Raw genomic sequence first — 21,669 nt, 5'->3', positions numbered from 1 at the left:
GACGGGCTCCGGCGAAGTTTCCTATAGTTTCTCTCTCTTCTATTCTCTCTCTCTCTTTCTCTCTAAGTAAATAAGGGGTGAAGGGTAAAATGGTATTAAAAAAAAATTAAAAACAAAAAAAAAATCTTAATGGGGTATTAGGGAAGACTCCCTTAGAGTGTATTGGGTAAGAGAGAATTAAAAAAACTCAATGGGGTTAGTGGAAAAAAATCCCTAGAAATGGGGTAAATGGACAAAAACCCTTTTAATAAATATGGTTGTAACCATGAACCGATATAATTCACTAACACCTAAAAAACAAAAGTTAACTAAACTCTATGGTTATCTTCATGAGTTTGATTTATATTCGATTAATTCCTCATTAACGATGGAAGGCACGTAGGAAGGTGAGATCCATCCTTAGCGAAAAAGGAAGATATTTCCAGATTCATGTGGGCAAAACAGGAAAAACAAAACTAGCAGAACACAGAAAATTACTTCAGTACCAAGACAGACAGTGACGCGTGAAAAACGAGTGGTTCGGGAAGGTTCGGGTAGAAACGTGGCGCAAGGCTTGGGACCGAAGCGCCACGAAATCGCCACGTCATCGATATCCATAGGCCGCAAAAAAAAAAAAAAAAAAAAACAATAAAAAATATCCGCAGCAGGGAAATATCTAGAGAAGGCTATAAATATCTCCCAGAGGTGCCAGTCCTAAAGATTTCTGGATTCGCTCAGAAGCTTATAGACACTCTTAAACTTTTCCCAGAAAACCATTTGCTCTCTCTCTCTATATATCTATTCCAAACCCTAGAACAACAAGAACAAGAAACCGAGCAAAACGCGTCCAGCAGTGTCGTTTTGATTGTGGAAACTTCCAAAAGGAAATTATCTGAGTCCGGTGGGATTCGTCGCGACGATTCAAGAGGTTGGTAATTCTGCGCCTTTGTTTTTCTCTTTCTTTCTTCTTTTAATTTAGTTGCTTGTTTTTATTTCGTCGATTTCGTATGTGAGGAAAGGGAAAGGGTTTGTAATTGGTGGCTGTGTTTGTTTCCGATTGGGATTGGGATTGGGATTTTGGGGTTTTTATTTTTTTTTCGGAATTAGGGTTTTCTGATTTAACTTTCCGGGATTTGGGGGGGGTTTTCTGTTGTCTAAAAATTGGGCGTTTTTGTCTGCTGGGTGAGATAGATATACTTTTGTTTTCCTGAAAGCACCGAAAGTGAAAAAGGAGAGAGTGTTGGTTACTTGGGGGCCAAGTCCCGAATCTTTAGCTTTTAAGGATTGATTTCCTACTTGGTCTGCAAGAAAACTCCGATTCCTATGCGGATTAGATTTGGTTTTATTTGCTTGTACTGAATCTCTATATATACAAGGCCAAGCGGTGCTCACAGATCTTTTCGATTGTACTGCAGATTGTGAAGAAGCGACGGTTGCAGATCAGTTTGTTAGATTGAGAATCTGTTTATAGACCAGCGAAGAATAATGGGTGCTTATGATCAAGGTTCTAATGGGTTTTCCCAGCCCTTGGATAGTTCTAAGAAAAGGGGCCGTCGAAGTAAAAAGGATGGAGCCAGTGTTGAGGAGACCCTGTCAAGGTGGAAAGAATATAACAAGCTTTTAGAGTCTGGGATTTACGATGACAAGGGGCGTAAGATTCAGGCCAAGGGGTCGAAGAAGGGTTGTATGAAAGGTAAAGGAGGGCCGGAGAATCAGCGGTGTAATTACAGAGGTGTTAGGCAGAGGACGTGGGGAAAGTGGGTTGCAGAAATCCGAGAGCCCAACAGAGGAAGTAGGCTTTGGTTAGGTACTTTTCCCACGGCTGTTGATGCTGCACTTGCTTATGATGAAGCTGCAAAAGCCATGTATGGTGCCACTGCTCGCCTTAACCACCCTAATGTAAACAATCACAACAGTTATACATCTTCTTGGAATGAATCGTCACATGAAACTTCGTCAGTCACAACTCCATCAGGGTGTTCTACTGTGGTAACACAAGGATGCTGTGAATCTATTACGATATCAAATCGGTCTGATCACTCCGAGGTCGTCTGTGCAGAGGAGGAATCTTTTATAGTGAAAACTGAGGACGGTGAGGATGAATCGACAAGTCATGCTTGGCCTAATGCATTTACTCAACCCAGTGCGTCTAATGCTACGGCAGATGTAGAGGTGAAAAGTGAGGTTCCTATGGACCACTTCCACACAGATCAACCTGGAGTCCAAGAGCAGGCACATGACTGGATTAGCACAGATGGCTTTGATATGGATTGCTTGAAGCAGTTTTCAATTGATGAGCTTTTTTATGTGGACGAGCTTGTCGGCCCTATGGATGGTAAACCCATCCCTGCTCCGAGATTGCAGCAAGATTTAAGCTCTGATGTTGGTCGTCCTCAGTTCACGGATATGGTCCCTGTTGATAATGCCACACTATCGGATTCATCATGCCAGTTACAGTATCCAGATAACAAGCCTCCTGGTGGTAATGTGCAGCATATGGACGTGGAGCCATCAGTTGCCGACTATGGCTTTGATTTGTTAAATCGTCAGATGCAAGAGAATAATGTTGGAGCAGATAATCACGGATACTTCAATGTAGATGATTTCGATTTCAATTTCACTGGAGGCGGCGGCGGCGGCAATGCAAACTGATGAGGAATGTCAAGGCTAGAGTTTGGGCAGCCAGCTCTGTATTGGCTTGGTTACATGTCTTTGTGAATATGGTTCTGAAGTTGATGAAGGATTCCATTAGAGTTGTGGTTACCCTCTCTGTAGAGTGTAGAGTGAACTGTTTTCCTCTTGGGGGTTGATCCTGTCAATGAGCTAGTTCTCTATAGATTTTTAGACAAGAGAATGTAGCAGTGACAATTTTTATCTTTCTCCTCCATGAACAAGTTGCTCTGACTATGATTTTCAAAGTAGTCCATAAACTGATTCTTTGTTGTAAATGGCTTGATAAAAAAAAATGAAAAATATATAGTGGTTTTAGTTTGACCTCTTAATTTAATTTTTGGACCTTCTTTATTTTTTATAAAATTTTAATCACAATTTTACCCCTTAAGCTTAAACAAAATTTAAAAAAATGTTGTAACTTTGTAACTGAGAAGTCCATGTTCATTCATTCCAAATGCTCCACCTTACTACAGTTATAATTGATCACTCTCCCTAATCCCCAGAAACTCAAAACAATCTTAGTTTCTCATATTCAAACCAACCAAGGCCTTTTCCTTGTTCTTATTCAATTTCTCACACGGCCTATGAGTTTCACAAACTCAGGTCAAAGGGCCCCTAACCCACAAAACCGCAGCCACTTCACGGCAAGTCTTGGCTAGCCAATCAAATGGTGGAGATGAATTATATAATATATATGTGTGTTTGTGGAGATTTTAATCTCGATCATAATTTATCTTTTAATTCGAAAACATGAATTCAGTCAATGAGAACTTTATCAAAAAACTTATATTGATTGTAAGTCCAATTTCATATTTGAAAGACCCTAAACCCAATTAAAAAGATTACACATGTCGATCACGAAATATGGACATTTTAATAGGGCTGGCTCGGTACCGGTAACCGACATTTTTTGGCCAACACCGTTACCGAACCGAAACTCATCGGTTTGCCTTTTTTTACAACCGCTGCCGATACCGATAAATCCGTTACCGATGAATCGGTACGCCGATGTTGCGGTCGGTTTCGGTTTGTCGACCGACTATCTCAGCAGCGCCAGCAGCGAGGAAGAACGGTGGCTAAAACAACGGCACGACGACCCTCCTCATTCGAGATCAAGAGATTTAGCTGTAGATTTGATTTTGATTCAAGTCTGAGAAGGAAGAAATGGAAGAATGAATAAGGAAAACGAGAAGAAAATGGAGGAAGAAGCAATAGAATGGAAGAAGAATAGAAGTCAAAAATGAAGAGAGAGAGAGAGAGAGAGAACGAAGAACATGAGAGAGAGAGAGTCGTTTCTGGAAGAAGAAGGAATAGCGAATAAGAGAGAGAGAGAGACACCGGATATGTTTCTGGAAGAAATGGAAGGTGAGAACCTTTTTAATTGTTTATGAATTTCAATTAAGTGTATATATATATGTCTTTTGCTTAACTTATCAGAAGTGAGCTTGTGGTCCAGTGGTAAGTGGCTTGAGTTCGCATTGAGGCTGCAAGGGTTCGATGTTTGGCAGACGCAAAAGAGTGGGAGTTTTTGGAATTAAACCAAAAACTTTTATGTCGGCTGGTTCGGTAATACCGAACCTATATGATAGGCTGTACCACTGCCGAGCCGAGCACCTACCTCCGGTACGGTACTACCGGTACCGATCAACTGGCAACCGTATTTGTCGGCGCCGACGGCGGCGGTTCGGCCGGTTTCGGTAGGTCCGGCATTTTCAGCCACCCCTATATTTTAAGATGATTTACAACAAATAAGGTTAAGAGTCCTAGCATCTGTTGATTAGACTTGCAGAAGACCATGCAATGAAGAGATAAGTTGGAGATGATGATCGAGATAGTCAGTTGAAGGAAAACTGAAAATGTTAAAAATAAGAATGAGGGTAAATTAGGAAGTTTAATGAAAAAAAAATTTAGAGAGATGTTTAAAGAGCAAATTGGAAGTTCTGAATAGAATCACCCAAATATATATAAAATAGAAGGAAACACAAAAGCAGACTATTTTCTTTTCCCTTTCTTTTTGATTGCCTTCTCTCTGATGTATTGTGTTTGAGTGACCGGGTCATCTTAGGCGGATTCTCATTGCTTGGTTCCTAGGTCCTAAATGGTTTTTGGAAGATGGAGGCCCAATCGAGGTCAACAAAATTTAATACCTTGACCGGTAGGAGCCTTGTGGCCTCGGACAATGCCAGCCCGGCCTCCTCGTCTGTCGTCCACCCCATTAACTTGTGATGCGTTACAAGAAATTGAATTATGATACTTCGGTGGGAGACATAAAGAGTTGAAATTGAATTGTGATACTTCTGTAGGTGCAAAGAAGACTTCTTTTTCTAGTACTGTTTCCCTTGCTTTTTGTTGGAGCATGTTACACGAGTTGCTCGATATAGAGCGAGTGATATTTGAAACAACTGAAAAACCTGTTTTTAAGAAGAGTAACTTTAGAGATAATTAGTGATAGAAATCGCTTAAAAGGGATCCGGATAATATTAGGAGCATATGAGAGCTGGATGTAACTTGAAATTAAGTTTATGGCAGAACAAACTGGAAGGTGTACTACACTAGTGATTTGTCTGATTACATGACTTATACTTGAAAAGGTAGAACAATAGAAAAAAGTATTACTATTCAAACTCTAGCAGATGCAAATGACAGCGTCTCATCATCTCGAAGATAATTACCAACAATACTATCATTATCTTGACCTTCATATATGAAATGCAACTCTAGACACTAGTTAGTAAACTCGCGAATAATATATCTATACGTTCGCACCTTTCAATTGGAACGGATACTAAAGATAATGCTTTATCAATAGGGTGAGATTAAGAAACATGACGATTTGAATAAAAATGGGGCTTTGCATGGTTTGACATGTTGAGAGGTGTCATTGAGACACGCATAGATGCAATGACATTTCAAAACTTTGATAACATTGTTAGCACTATTTTGGGAAAAATGCACGAACAGTGTCTGGAGACTCTGAGGACTGTCAAAATGATACCTGAACTTTCAAACGTATCAATGTGATACCTGGACTTATATTTTCTTGTCAACGTAGTACCTACATCAACTTTCCGTTACGGCTCCGTCAGTTCGAGTCACGTGTGACGCATGTGAGGCCGAAAATGAGGGCAAAAAAGAATTTTCCACTCCATCAAATCCTAAAGGGAAAAATGCACGAACAGTGTCTGGAGACTCTGAGGACTGTCAAAATGATACCTGAACTTTCAAACGTATCAATGTGATACCTAGACTTATATTTTCTTGTCAACGTAGTACCTACATCAACTTTCCGTCACGGCTTCGTCAGTTCGAGTCACGTCTGACGCATGTGAGGCTGAAAATGAGGGCAAAAAAGACTTTTCCACTCCATCAAATCCTAAATGAATAAATTTAAAATTGAAAATAAAAACATAATAATTTATTATATTGAAAATAAAAGATGATTAATTTTCGATGGCCTCTTCAACACCTCCAAGTCCAACAGAGAAAGCACGAAGACTTGGATTGCAAAACAACCAAAACAATCACAGATGTATCAGATCGAATTAACACAAAATTTCATTCCTCCTTTGAAATCGCCTCAACAACATCAATGCAAACCTGTTGTGAAATGGGCAATGAAGAAGAAGAACCAAGAAGACGTTGCAGAAACCCTGAATTTCATTTTTCGTCACCACCCACACCCACACCTCCACCAAAACTCGAACTCAAACTCAAAATCCATTAATATCAAGTTATTAACTACAACAAAAACACAAGCAAGTAATGATATAGATGATCTCTCCGCCCTCCTCCTTCCTCAATCTCAAGTCCCGCTTTGAGTACCGTCAAAGTTTCCAGAGAACCCAATCCAAATCCAAATCCAAATCCAAATCCAAATCCAAATCCCAATCCCAATCCCAATCCCAATCCCAATCTCAATCCCAATTTCAATTTCAATTTCGTCCTCCAAAATGAAGGACATAGTCTTCTTGAAGCCTCGCTTGTCAAAGATCTGAAATCGGCGATGAAGTGCGCCGTTGATCCTTTCGTCGAGGTCAACAGCGTCAGCGCTGTGTGCATGAAATCGAGGAGTACTGAGGTGTTGTTGCTGGAGGAATTGGCGAGGAAAACTAGTCTTTTTAGAGAGTGGTTGATCGAGGGGAGAGGAAGAAGACGAGAGGTGGAGGGGTGAAAAAAATTAATTAAAAAAATTAAAGGTAAATCAGTCTTTTTACCAAAAAAAAAAATATTTAAAATGTTTTTACCAAAAAAAATTTTTAAAATTTCAGTTATAGGGCAAATCAGTCTTTTTACCTTTATTTTGTACCTCATGTGCCTCACACAGTCACACGTGGTAAATTTAACGGTGCCGTGACGGAAAGTTGATGTAGGTACTACGTTGACAAGAAAATATAAGTCCAGGTATCACATTGATACGTTTGAAAGTTCAGATATCATTTTGACAGTCCTAAGAGTCTCCAGACACTGTTCGTGCATTTTAAATGTCAGTTATAGGGCAAATCAGTCTTTTTACCTTCATTTTGTATGTCACGTGCCTCACACGTGGTAAATTTAACGGTGCCGTGACGGAAAGTTGATGTAGGTACTACGTTGACAAGAAAATATAAGTCCAAATATCACATTGATACGTTTGAAAGTTCAGGTATCATTTTGACAGTCCTCAGAGTCTCCAGACACTGTTCGTGCATTTTTCCCCACTATTTTTTCTTGAAATTCTCTTGTATCATATGCTTACCATTTGTAAGACCATGATTTTTAGAATGTGTTCTAATTGGTGGAACACCGAAACCTCCAACGAGTTCTTTTTATGAATTTGATTGTTTTATGACTTTGAAAAATTGTGAAAAAAAAAAAAAAACAATTGCATCATGATTTTTGAGTTTTGTCAGTTCGAGAAGTGTATAAAAATCACTAATGTGAGTAGAAATCATGGTCTTAAGAAAATTTATTTTTATTTATTTATTTATTTTGTCATAAGAAAGCTATAGTATCCAGTTTCCATGAGGTTAGTGCATGAACTGTCATTAGTTTATAGTTTTTAATTTTTTTACCTTTACAATAAAAAATATTTGTGTACTTCATATATAAATTATTAATTAGAGCCTGGATGAAATAAATGGTTAAGATGATATCGTGTAACATAAAAAAATAATACATCATTTATGAGATTTTTGACATTTTAATATTGAGATTCAAATATTTATCACAATCTCAAAACATATTAAATGTGCTGATTATGATTAACTAAAAAAAAATTAAAAAAAAGTAGTATTAGTAATAAAGCGAGTAGCAAAAATGTCTGACAATAAAAAAAAAAGCCTAGTATAGAACACGCCTACACACGCGCCTAAGTATATCCAATATTTCCCGTTGTCCGTCCGGCAGCGCATCCATTGGATGTCGTCGTCGAACGGGCTGCTGTTTGTTCGCCGCATTATTAGTCTTGTGTGGGACTCGGGGTCTGTTTTCTAGGTTCAGGGATCGACTCATGGTGTGGAGGGTTTCGCTGGTGGCTAGGAGAGATTGCTTCACGGTGGAGGATGGAGGTTGGTGTGTTCAGATCGCTCCTCCATGGCTGCTGGATGGGAGCCTAGTTGATTTGATCTGTCTTGGAGATGGAAACGCATCAGTGGTTCTAGTTAGAGTGGGAGACTCCAAATCAGATTGGGTAGGCTATTCAGGTGGTTGTTCGCGGGCGGTGGTGGCTTGCGGTGGCGGAGGCTGCGATACCAAAGGGTTGGACTTGTTGTCGTTCCAATCTGCCATGGCCGGTGTGTTTGGATCTAGGTTCAATTTCGAGATGGTGGCCGATCCGATCTGCGTTCAGATTCAATCTGGTCTGGTGTTTGTTATGGATGGAGGGGACGTTGTTGGTGGTGCTGCGTTGGCTGAGGTTGCTCAAAGATGGCTGTGGTGGGTTGTGATGGCAGTAGCAATAACAAAGGGTTGGGCTGGGCCAGTGGGCCATTCTCTCTACACTATGGTGGTTAGTTTGTGGACCTGGAATCATACTTTGGGCCCAGATTAGGCTAATGATGCGTTTACTGTTCTTTATTTATTTTTTTATTTTTTTTAGTAGAATGTGGCTTTATGTCGGTAATAAGTCCCTATCGAGTAGTGGTAGGGTGACGTGGGCTCTGTCCCAGACTGCATCTTTTGTGTGCCTGGTCAGCCTAGTTAGGTGGCGAGTTTCAAAATGGTCGCAACCTCCTAGTGGCAAGATGAAACTAAGTATCACCGGACCAGTTTTCCGGTGGCAACATAGTGGAAAAGCTGATCTTATTAGTATATTATGGGTTTGAGTAAGCATTTACTTTCTGATATGTCGCCGTCTTTGTAAATCGAATAAAGTAGCCAGAAGTGCACTCTTCGCTAATTGGTGCATATTAGAATACATACTTTTTGTTGAGACTCTCGTTATTATCTCGAGTTGTTCTAACATCTCCTTATGCTTATTGTAATTTGAGGTTCATGTATCATGCCCCCCCCCCATATATTATGAAGTTTCATTAATGATCAAGGCTTAAGGGCTGCCATTTTGGCTCTCTTTCAAAAAAAATAAAGCGAGTAGCTGATGATAAACTATAACAACGAGCATTGCGTTAGTTGTGTGGGTAAAAGAAACGGGAAAAAACAATACGTGACCATTTCTTGTTAATTAGGCATTTGACCTTTTTGTATTGTTTTTTTTTTTTTTACCTTTTTGTATTGTTTTCTTCATTAATCAGGAAATTTGTCTTTTGACAATGGTAGTACGTAATCTGGTAAGAGTCAAATCAAAGCCAAAGTATAAGCAGAAGAACAGGTACGTCGCTGGCTAATTTAAGAGAATTAATATAATGGAATGAACATATATACATCATCAATCAACACAGAAGTTAGATGTACTTTAGGAACATATCCTGGAGTCAGTTACAAAACTCGATCTCCACAACTCAAGGTCCTACTTTCTTGCATCGATCACCAACACATTCACCATTCCACCACAGAAATCTGAAGAAGCGAGCATGTCGCCAATCACTCCCAGCTCTGGATTGTGCAATAAGTCTGCCATTTCTTCATCCCTCAACGACACATCCCAATGTCGCCGCCCCACCATAACTAGGTCGTACTCACCCTGCAAATTCTTAATAGCCTTCACAGCCTCAACACCATCATCCACCTCAATATCACGCCAATTCAACCGATTATTCCCGGTGTTCCTTAGCTTAAACTCATCCAACAATGACTCGTCTAGCTTAAGCTCTCTCTCCTCTTCCTCAAAACTTTCTATTTTATTGACCCGCACGAGAATCCTGAACACCGTGATGCCCACGTCAGGGTTGTCAGCCATGCGTGATGCATATGCTAATGCCTCACGGTCATCTGGTCCACCAATGAAAAATATAGCCACAATGTAGGAGAAGTTAGAGATACTTGGCCGACAAGGAAAGCCCTTGTCAACTAGTATTCCAATTGTACACTGAGAAAATGCTTGTAAATTAAGGATCATTAGGCGTATAGGGCTAGAGGGAGCAGTGCCAACAATAGAATGGTGGTGGTTATCAGGGAATGGGATGATAATCAGAGGTGCAAGCTTGTCCTGAGCTAGACGAAATATGGTCTCGTGCATGGATTTATAAGGAGCCACCATAGTATAGGGATGAATTATCACCGGTCCTCTTGAGTGTTCTGAGTAATTCTCAAACGCTCGCATCATTTGATGTGTAGGTGAATCCAACCGCCTAAGTTTCCTTTTCTTCTTGTAAGGCATCAGTTGTGGTGCAGAACTCCCAATTAAATCAACTGCATGCGTGGACAATGTAAGTGCAAATGGGGCTTGCTTCTGTTGGATTTGAAGCTTCCAGGAAGGTGATGATGCTGCCGGCACTTTCTTCATTGTGGACACAACAAAGAAAATGAAACGTTCCCGAGTTATTTGGCAGTGATTGGATGTTTCTGATATGTGAATCTTTAGTTGATCTTCGGAGTCGTTTCTGAGGAGTGTATGAGAATCGTACAATTGGTGTTACGATCATTGTGATCACCAGTTCAGACAAGATCAGTTGAGTGAAAAATTGTTCGTCTATAAACTGTAGGCAATTGATTAATATTAGGAAGGATTTTTGTCCATTTACACCATTTTTAGAGATTTTTTTCCCACTTACCCCTCTAAGTTTTTTTAATTTCCTCTTACCCAAAACACTCTAAGGAGGTCTTCCCTAATACCCCATTAAGATTTTTTTTTTGTTTTTATTTTTTTTAATACCATTTTACCCTCACCTTTGTTACTTAGAGAGAGAGAGAGAGAGAGAAACCATAGGGGACTTCGCGGGAATCCGGCCAACTTTCGCCGGAATTCCGTCACCGGCCGCAGGAATCCGGTCACCGACCTCCGCCCACCGGAATTTGCTGAAAATCTCACCGGAAAGGTTTTTTTGCCCTCAATAGACATCTATTGCCCCCCAATAGACGCCTATTGCCCCGATAGTCTATTGCCCCCTAATAGACGTCTATTGCCCCCCAATAGACGACTATCAACCATGAATTGCCCCCCAATAGACGATTATTAGCCATGTATTGCCCCCTAATAGACGACTATCAGCCATGTATTGCCCCCCAATAGACGTTTCGATTACCGAAATTGGAACTAATTTTCCTAAAATTACACAAATAAAACTTCGATTAAAGAAAAAAAAGAGGAGATTACCTCAATTCAAAACGTCTATTGCCCCCCAATAGACGTCTATTGTCCCCCCAATAGACCTGTATTTCCCTTGGCATAACACCATTTTGTAGCTTGTTACTCCAATAATTTACATTTTATATCATCAAAATTTCTCATTAAAAGACCAAAAACAAGAATTGAGAAAAAAAAAAGAAAAGAAAAAAGAAGGACCCCGTCTTTGTAGCTTGTTTAGAGGTACTTGTCGCCGGGGAAGGTGATGAAATTGATTTGGGCACCCTTCTCCCTTCGGTGAAGCTGTGAAGCCGTGAAGCCGTGCTCGATCTCACTGGAAAACCGCCTCAGGTGGGCTCGCTGGTGAACTTTCGCCGGGGAGGGAGAGATTGATGTCGCCATCGACCCCGTCGGAGCTCCACCACCACCCCCGCCACATCTTCGCTTATTCTCAGCAGATCAGCCGGAGATGCTACTCCTCCGAAACGGAGACAGAAATCCAATTCGTCGCCGATGAAGCTGAGTCAACCAAAAGCAATCTCCAGTGTTCGTCGACCTCAACCACCGAGAACGACGAGTTTGCTCTACGACGAGCCGGGTTGGGCGAGTTCCAATCGAATTTATCCTCCAGCTCCGGAGCTTCGACGGCACAGAGAGAGAGAGAGAGAGAGAGAGAGAGAAACTGGAGGGCAAGGACCCAGGGGAGGCAGAAGCCTTTGTCGCCGATGAGGTCGTTATGGACGGCCGAGGAGGTCGATCTCGACCATCACTCACATCCTTGCCTCCGACGACATCGTTCTGGAGAATCTCACCGGCGTTGAAAAACCGAAGGTATTTTTTGCCGGCGTGCTGGAGAGAGAGAGAGGAGAGAGAACCAGCGAGTTGGACAGAGAGTCAGAGAGAGAGGACAATGACTGTAGTTGTAATTCTTTAATTGAGTTGAGGGCAAATTGGTAATTTTGCGTTAGATTGGGTAAGTGGGAACAAAAATCTATTGGTGAGGTAAGTGGGATAATTTTTACTCATTTTGGGGCTTTGGGTCAAGGACCCTCCAAATTAATTTAGGATATTATGGGCACTGAAAAAGTCAATATGCACTCCATAACACTCGTTTTATGAGTACTTTGAAGAAATAAAACATGAACATTATAATTCAAAAAAAAAACATGAACATTATATTACAGAATGACTAGTTAAGACAGAATAACATGCAAATCCCTTATTAATTAGCAAAGCAAGTTAATTAGCATAAATAGATCCAAATTAAATCCAAGTTTAGTGGGAATTTCAGTAATAAAATTGCTAATAAATTAGGGAGCCTGTCTTAGAATAATATCAGCCATTCGAAAAGTAAAAACACAGAGGAAACAAAGAATCATCAATGCAATTCAAGGTGCTCATACTATTCTAAATTGGTGAAATCGGAAGAAGTATAGATGCAATTCAGGGTACTTATAGTACTAATTTTGAGTTTAGGTGACAGTATTCTTAATTGGTGAGATCGAAACAAAGAAGCATCGATCCAATTCGGGTACTCATAGTATTAATTTTGAGTTTAGGTGATAGTGGTATAATCTCCAAACTGATTTTGTTTTCCGGGTCACTCATACTGATGCTTCTTTGAATTTCACCAAACCAAATGCCTCTGGTTTTGGAGGGATGACACAGGTATGAGATTTCCCTCATTTCTAGTAATAATAGAGATTCAGAGGTTTATCATATGTAGCCTCCTGATCATCTCCATAAACCCTCAAAACAGGATAAAAGTGCTGATTTTTTTTTTTTTGATTTAGATAATTCCAGTACTATAGTATTAATAAGACCAAACCAAGTTGGAAGCTCTAGGATGGGGAGACATGAGGTTAAAAGATGAAAAGTGGTTCCTCTAGGGTGTCTCCTACTAGATACTTTGAAACTAAAATTTGTAATCGAGAATGATACTAAATGTGAATGTTTCAGTTTTTTTTTTTTGGGTGAAATGGTGAATGTTTCAGTTTTGGTACGAATGGAATTGACATTTGAGAAGTTAGTTAAGCTGTTAGAACTGATTTCTTCTAGTTGACAGTTAGAAAAGAGTAGAAGTCAGTTAACGGATAGTGATCAAAGATATATAAGCTAATATTATCTAATTTTTCGGAGCTTCTTCTGCCCACCCAGGTGGGCACTCATCTTAGTCTTTTAACAGCGCGTGTAACAACACGTGAATTACAAGAGCTGTAAGTCTTCAAGACGAAGACCAAAAACTGTGCAAATGCAGTGATTCAATTTTGCCAGCGACCACGATGGAGCACGATGCGTTTGAGAATCAAAATTGGCAACTAATTAGAACCCAGGTCAGATATGGAGAATCCTTCAAATCTGTTTATGAGTCCTGAGATCTTCGCCCTTCCACCTCTGGCTACCTCACTGTGTAATCTGAAGTGGAGATCTAATCGAGTTACTCCGTCGATCGTTCTCCCAGATCTGGATTTTTGATGGTCTTCAATACAAGAAGTTCACACTGCAAACTGATTTGATACCTACTGCTAACTTTGAGATGTAAAGTCATCAATCCTGTAAGTCAAACAACATTACCAATGTCATAGGATTAGTGGAGGCTCCTGTTAGTAATCGGGATGTTCTCTTATTACTAATTGTTCAGGGTTTAGGCTTCACATCCCCCGCCATTGTATTCAGCAGTTTCATTAATGAAAACTTGAGGGTAGCTGCACCAGCCCTTATTTTCAAAAAAAAATCTACCCGATTTCCACCATACCAACACAAACCAATAATCAGTATCATTTATCAAAGTTGCAGCAGAACCATTATTGCTTTTATAGATGAGAGCATTGTTTCAAATTCAATCCATACTGACAAATGGGTATCACAACTACTTTAATTCCAATCATCCCCATAAACGTACATAAACAACCCAGAAACATCCCTTCAAAAAAAAAAAAAAAAACCCTGAAACATACGCAAATGTTTCCTTCAGATTTAAATAGAACTATTCTTGAAACTGGTTTTCCCCTGAGCTAGGATGCCCAGATTGACATTCTCCAACCTCCTCCAAAACAACTTCATAATCTGGTATTGGTACCAACATGGATCTAAGTTTTCAATGGTGTTTAATTCCCCACGGTTACGACCATGAGTACTAAACCTCTTTTTTCCCAACTGTGGTTTAATTTCTGACGGTGACGGCCACATTAGACTAACGACTTGATAGACGGCTGACATGAGTTAGTCACGTGAGAGTGGCTAGATGTCTGACACATCAATCGGGTGACCCTCCACTTGGGTGGGTAGAAGAATTTTCGCTAATTTTTAAGTACGTAAAACAAAAAAAAAACAGACAAAACAAACTTGGGCGCTACATATATTTCTTTAACGATCCTTACAACATCATCCATGTTGGAGATCGTTTAGCCCTTTATTTATAGGGGCCGTGACCACTTACCCAATTTTAGTTTAAAAATTGCTCACTTGCTCCACTAAGAGTTTTTTAACCCCAATTACCCGATCTAACATATATTGACTGTATTACCCTCATTTTAATTAACAAATACTCTCTCTCTCCTCCACTTAGCCTCTCTCTCCTCCAGACTCTCTCTCTCTCCTCCAAAATCTCTCTCTCTCCACCGTCGCTGGAAATATGCCAGAAATCAAACTCCAGATCAGAACTTGACGCCGCCATCTCACCAGGGCCTTAGACGATGCCATTTCGCTGAAAAACTCGATTTTGATCCACGAAGCGGTAATCTTTCCTCGCCGGAGGCAAGAGGGTCCGACCCGTTCTGTGTGTCGCAGCGTGCGAGATCGTCAGAGGGTCTGAGTCAGTTACCATGCCGGCGGCCTGCGCCGTCAAGATGATCCACACCATGTTGTTGATCCACGACGACTTGCCGTGCATGGATAATGACGATCTCCGCCGCGGGAAGCCCACCAACCACAAGGTTTTCGGCGAAGACGTTGCAGTTTTGGCAGGCGAAGCGCTTCTCTCCTTCGCGGTCGAGCACCTAGCCTTGTCCACCGTCGGCATCGAGCCTTCTAGAATCATCCGAGCCGTGTAAGAGCTTGCCCGGAATCGGGTCGGAGGGATTGGTAGCGGGTCAAGTCGTGGATATCCACTCTGAGGGGTTATCCGACGTGGGACTGGAGCACCTGGAGTACATACACCTCCACAAAATTGTAGCTCTTCTTGAATGTAAGAAGAAGATAAAAAGGAAAGCCTGAGTTCTTCTAATCCTTCCGGCGTCTGAGTTTCAATATGGGATGTTGCTAGAAGTTATGTATCAATTTTGATTTGTCTGGGATTTGTAGAGTCATGCTGCACTTTCACTTGACCAATATGGGTTTGTTTGATGGTCTATTGGGGGGCAGTAGACACATTATTGGCCCCCGGTAGACTTTGATACGAGGGACAGGGTTCATTATAGTGTGGTGTTTTGATAAGTTACATGTTGTTTTCTGTGTATTAAAGTCAAATTATCTGTGAATCCTACAAAATGGTGCATTTTTGGTGGTCTATTGGGAGGCAGTAGAGACATTGGACTTTGTATTGGGGGGCAATAATATGATTATTGGGAGGCACTAATATGATTATAAATTGATCAATTGTGTCTGTAGTGTATTCATTTTGGTTTTGGGAGTTCATACAATTCACTGGACGGCAATAATATGATTTTTGGGAGGCAATAATATGATTACTGGGGGGCAGTAATATGATTACTGGGGGGGCAATAATAGCCGGATTCCGGATTCCGGATTCCGGATTCCGGTCATCGGTCGCCGGATTTCGGTGACCGGTTCCTGGAATCCGGTCATCGGTCGCCGGAATCTGGTCACCGGTCGCCGGAGACCGCGCCGGCCACTGGTCACCGGAGCACAGCAAGGTGGAGGGTGACTTCTCTCTATAAGTGAAAAAGAAGGAGAGGGCAAAAAAGTCTCAAAAAAAAAAGAAAAAAGAATTAATTGGGTAAAGGGGAAATAATCCCTTAGAGTGTTTTGGGTAAATGGGGTTAAAAAACAGTTGGTGGAGCAAGTGGGCAATTTTTAGCCTAAAATCGGGTAAATGATCATTTTCCCTTATATTGATCATTTTAGATTTATTCTATGTATTGTTTTAAAACTAACTGCCCCGATTAAATAACCGAACGGTTATCAACTTTGGCAGGTTTTTTGCAAAATGATCTTTAAAAATAAGTCTATAAGATGTGTATCATTGAATTGTCTAAATTGATGCTATAGATGTTTAGCCACTAGGCTTTTTTACTTAATTCCCAAATGTTTATGTGACACCCCGAATCAGGTGGAGGTGAGATATGATATCTAACATCGAATTTGAGATGTCAACATAGAAATGTAAATCGAAATTAAAAACAACACCAAATACATTTTCTGATATTGTTGAAATGTAACATTTGAAATAACAAAGACCTATTACAAAGAGAAATAACGCCTTGCGATCTACCTCACTCTAATCTGCTACAAACCTTTTGGACTCTCGTAATCGTAAGAAACATTGTCTCGCTTAGTTTTTTCGATAAACGTGTTATACCTCGTAACGCACCTGAATAAGAATCTATAGGGGTGAGCTTTCGCTCAGTAAAGCCAAACCTCTTTAAAACAAACTTATATAAATAACACAATTAGATTGCCAAAACAAAATGTTTAATGTTCAATGCATGAATGCCAAATGAATTTCACTTATGTACTTGTTAGTCCATACATCAAAATAAGAGAGCCTACACGTACCATGCCGTGTATTTTATTAACTTAGGTAGCCCTAGATGTTTCGAATATATGATCTAACAACCCACAAGGACTCAATCCACATAATCCTTTTGTTAGTCATCTTGTTTGCTCATGAACTTCATACCTGAAACCTGATAAGATCGTTTTATCAACACTCTTCGTTGAAGGGGCATACTTTCTCCGATTTGTGTGAGCTGATCATAGATCATGAATGCCTCATGACGCCAAACTCAACTACACAAAAGGTTTCATTTCTTTCAATCTCATTTCGGTATCTACATCGATCTCTCACATCCTTCCACATACACCACTTTTAAAATGCCTACTCACAATGTCTCTCTATGTATTAAGTATGATAATTTGAATATCAAAACTCGTAGTATGATATCCAGCACATGCTTTTAAAGAAAGCGATAACTTCAACAAGTAACTCATCGACTAGACATACTTTTATACAAAGCGATAACATCCAAAATTTAAATCAAGTATTCATTGATTTCAATTATAACTCTATCGATCACTGAATTTCAATTATAATGCTATTGATCATTGTATTTAGTCCAATAGAAAATATTCCTTGAGAGACCCACATGGAAATCCAAGTTTTAACTGCATCGCTACTCAAAGTTAGTAACACTGCGACTTGCATTCTGAAATCTATATCCTTCTGGTTCTGAGACTGATAGGCACTCATTCAATCCTCATATCGAATCCTTATTCTTGGCGAATCACTTGAAATCAATACGATCAATAATTCTGAAATAGAAATCGACCGAGTCCTCAAATTTACTAAGGACACCGCAATTACTATTCTCGATTCTTCCATGCCTTCCAAAACCGAAATCAAAATCAATCTCTACATTATTGAATCTTCATTCCCCAGATATAACCATTTTGACAAAAGTGTCTACTTTTCAGATAAGTATTCTCATGATCGAACATGTAGCCAATTAGTCCAATTCCGCACTTTCCACGATTCAACCAAATTTGATGTCTCACCAATACGACATCAACAGTGGCTTCAGAATCCTTCACAAAACAAGATCTCCGACAACCTACTTTTGAGGTTTCCATTAATGTTCTCAAGTTCTGTTATTTCAACAATAATGCAAGAGCTCATCAAGTCCACTACGCAACCATAGATTCACGACCACAAGACTACCTTTACATCATCGAAATTTGGTTCACTTCTTCAATCAAACTAACTAAAGAGGCAAAAGTTACAGCATATGAGAACAACAAAAACCACATTCATGTTCAAAGCATTTCAATTTACCAATTCATGTTCAAAGCTTCATATCGTGGTCGGAATTTGACAAAAGAAGTCATACCCGCCACCGTGCACGGTGAACAGACGGTGGCCAACCACTGCCCAAATCTCAAATTCTTCAAAACTCAACCAAATTCAAATTCAATTATACAGACAGGTAGAGCTCGACAAGTAGACCAACTTTGATACCTGAGTTGAAATCGAAGGTCGCCGGAAAACATAGAACATGGCCGAAAAACTCAAAACTTTCTCCTCTTCGATTCTCTCTCATGGAAAGCTTTTCTGAAGAAACCGAGACTACAAAAACGAAGGGGACATTGTTGGGATACCAACTTATTATACCAACAACTTATTAGTAAAACGCAGCGTTTTGGTTGATATATGCCTATATATACTATGTTCCTTTCATTTTGTAATTCAACTATCGAATATCTATAAAAGTCTATTTTTCTTTCAGTTTTTCCTTGTTTTCTTCTCTTTCATTTTTGAGGGTACTCATCATCTGGTATCAGAGACCAAATCGATGGGGGGATCAAAGAAGGTGACGAGTGCATCGTCTTCTTCGTTGGTGGACCACCACCATATGACCTTTACTTGCAGGCTCATCGTGAGGAGACGATGCTCCAATTCCAGGAGGTGCGAGAATCTATGGAGAAGATCCAAGCTCAGCACTCTTCGTTTCAATCAGAGCTCATGGAGGAACTCCGACAACTTCGTTTGGGCTCCAAAGCTTTGGTGGAGACTAGTGGCGCCGGACCGCCGCCTCAACTGAGTTCGCCGTCGCCGGATGCTTCGGTAACGGGATCGCTTGGTGGTATGACTACTATGACAACTACTACGATTGTAGATGCATCTGCATATCTATTTGGGTCTTTGCATAGTCATAATGTTCCTGTTTCTAGTGGTCAATTTGTTGGTTCTCAACCTGTGAGTGCTGGATTTTATTCATCAGTGAATGGAGTGAGTGGGTGGTTTCAAACTGCTGGGGATTATGGAATGAGTAATGACCCTAGACTGTTCATGGACCCAAAGTTGAGTAATAATCCCATTTTAGGTTTTGATCCTTCCTATTTTGGAATTTATCAACATGATCAGTGTTCTAAATCAGCACCACAAAACACTCATTCATCTATTCCACTACATCATATGCCACACAGCTCTGTGCAATCTCAGTTACCAACTAGTGGATTTCATTCCAGTGTGACTAGTGCAATACCAACAGGACCCCAAAGTAGTTCTATGGGTATGAGTGGCTTCCAATCCAAACGGAGCATCCCAACTACTACGCCAACCATTTCTAACACGTTATCATCTCCACCAATCTATTCCACAACTACTACTCCATATCCCCACTTTTTCTATCCATATACCCAATTTCACCCACATAGTCAATTTCATCCATATCATTATCAACATACTCACAACCATGGGTCAAGCCACCATCAAGTCCAGGACCCAAATCTGCCTACCATGAAACAAATTCGGTTGGATTTTCCAGTATTTGGTGGGGAAGATCCCTTGGAGTGGCTTAATAGAGCTGAACAATTTTTTCAATTGTATCAAATTCCAGAAGAGAAGAAAATCTCCATTGCATCGATGCACCTGACTGGTATAGCTGCTAGTTTGTGGCAATTACATTTACAAGACAATCCTAGTTCCTGGTCTGGCCTAGTTGAGCTGATGATGCAGCAATTTGGTGGTTACAATAAGCTTGCCTACCAAGCTGCTTTGGCAAAAATGCAGCAAGTGGGTACTGTTACAGAGTTCCGAGATCAGTTTACAAAAATGTCTTGCCGAGCACCAGGGTTTTCTCCTGAACTTTGATTGGCTTGCTTCATAGGAGGGTTGAAAGAAGAAATTAGAACTGATGTGAGCCTTATGAAACCTTCCAACTTGATGGAGGCCTTTGAGCTTGCCAAGGCTTTTGAAGCGAGAAATTCAGGACATAAGAATTGGAAACAAAACCAGTCTAAATCTTCTTTTTCAGGTACCAAACAGATTGTTGCACCGCCAGCTCCTGTACAGAGATCACAGTTTGGAAATCAGTCTGCTACTGCAAAACCCTATGGCAGCAATCATTCAAACTTCTCAGCTGACAGAAAGTATTCCCAAGCTGAGTATAGAGATCGAAGGAATCGAAAACAGTGCTTCTTTTGTGATGAACCCTACACTTCTGATCATATATGTAAACGAGGCGCTAGAGCTTTACTTATTGAGGGTTTTAGTGCTGTTGGATCACAAGGTGAAGAGCATGCTGCAGTTATGGAGGATTTACTTACCGGTGAGACAATGGAGGAAGCTCCACTCATTTCTTTACATGTACTTTCTGATGTCAACAAGTCAGAGACAATGCAGTTGAAAGGCCAAATTGGAAAGAACAGGTCAGTGCATATACTTGTGGATTGTGGAGCAACTCACAATTTTGTTCATCCCTGTTTACTCAAGTATTACACAGGTGTAGTTGACAAGGGTTGCCCTCTGAATGTACGGGTGGCTAGTGGAGAAATAATGAAGACCAGAGGTTATGTTTCAAACCTTCAACTTGATATTCAAGGACAAGACATTGAAGCATATTTTTATATTTTACCCGTCTCAGGATGTGAGGTCATTTTGGGAGCAGCTTGGCTTCGTACTTTAGGGGATATTGTTTGGAATTTTGACAAGCTTACCATGAAGTTTGTTAAAAATGACCTCTAATATCACTTGCAGGGAGTTGAATCTGAAAACATTGAAGTCATAACTTGTGAACAGATGACCAGTCTTTTGGCTAAGGAGAGGGAAGCTATGTTGATAGAATTAAGGCACACAGATGACAATAGGCAGAAACCTCATGTCCATCCTAAACTCAAACAATTGGTGGAGCAATTTAGTGAACTCTTCTAGCCTCCCACTTCTCTACCTCCTAAGAGAAGTCATGATCACAGGATACCTCTACTTCCAGGTACAGTTCCTGTAAATGTGCGCCCTTATAGATATCCTTATTATCAAAAGACAGAGATTGAAAAAATTGTGAGAGAAATGTTAGCTGCCGGAGTGATCCAACCAAGTGTAAGTTCTTTCTCTTCTCTCCAGTCTTATTAGTAAAGAAGAAAGATGGCACTTCTCGTATGTGTGTAGATTATCAAAGCCTCAATGCTGTGACTGTTAAGGATAAGTTTCCAATACCAGTGATTGACGAATTGTTGGATGAAGTTGGTGGTTCTGCTTATTTTACCAAGCTTGACCTCAGGTCTGGCTATCATCAAATTAGGATGGAGAGTGAGGATGTAAGCAAGACTGCTTTTCGCACACATGATGGTCATTATGAATTTTTAGTGATGCCATTTGGTCTAACCAATGCACCATCAACATT

General features: G+C 40.3%; 2 protein-coding genes across 2 annotated transcripts; one reads left to right on the top strand and one right to left on the bottom strand.

Moving 5' to 3' along the window:
* The first annotated feature begins 693 nt into the window (after positions 1-693).
* On the top strand, positions 694-2,986 carry LOC133717237 (dehydration-responsive element-binding protein 2A-like). The gene is made up of 2 exons (XM_062143917.1): positions 694-907; positions 1,395-2,986. Exon 2 carries the CDS (start codon positions 1,465-1,467, stop codon positions 2,629-2,631), a length of 1,167 nt encoding a protein of 388 aa, XP_061999901.1. The 5' UTR covers positions 694-907; positions 1,395-1,464; the 3' UTR covers positions 2,632-2,986.
* A 6,609-nt stretch (positions 2,987-9,595) lies between these two features.
* LOC133716912 (cation/H(+) antiporter 15-like) lies at positions 9,596-10,531 on the bottom strand. Its single transcript, XM_062143548.1, has one exon. The coding sequence runs from the start codon at positions 10,529-10,531 to the stop codon at positions 9,596-9,598; it is 936 nt and encodes a 311-aa protein (XP_061999532.1).
* Positions 10,532-21,669: the final 11,138 nt, after the last annotated feature.

Source organism: Rosa rugosa, chromosome 6 (genome assembly GCF_958449725.1).
Source record: "Rosa rugosa chromosome 6, drRosRugo1.1, whole genome shotgun sequence".
Classification (NCBI taxonomy): Eukaryota; Viridiplantae; Streptophyta; class Magnoliopsida; order Rosales; family Rosaceae; genus Rosa; species Rosa rugosa.
The sequence above is the reverse complement of the archived record's forward strand: the minus strand, read 5'-3'. Positions and strand labels throughout refer to the sequence as shown.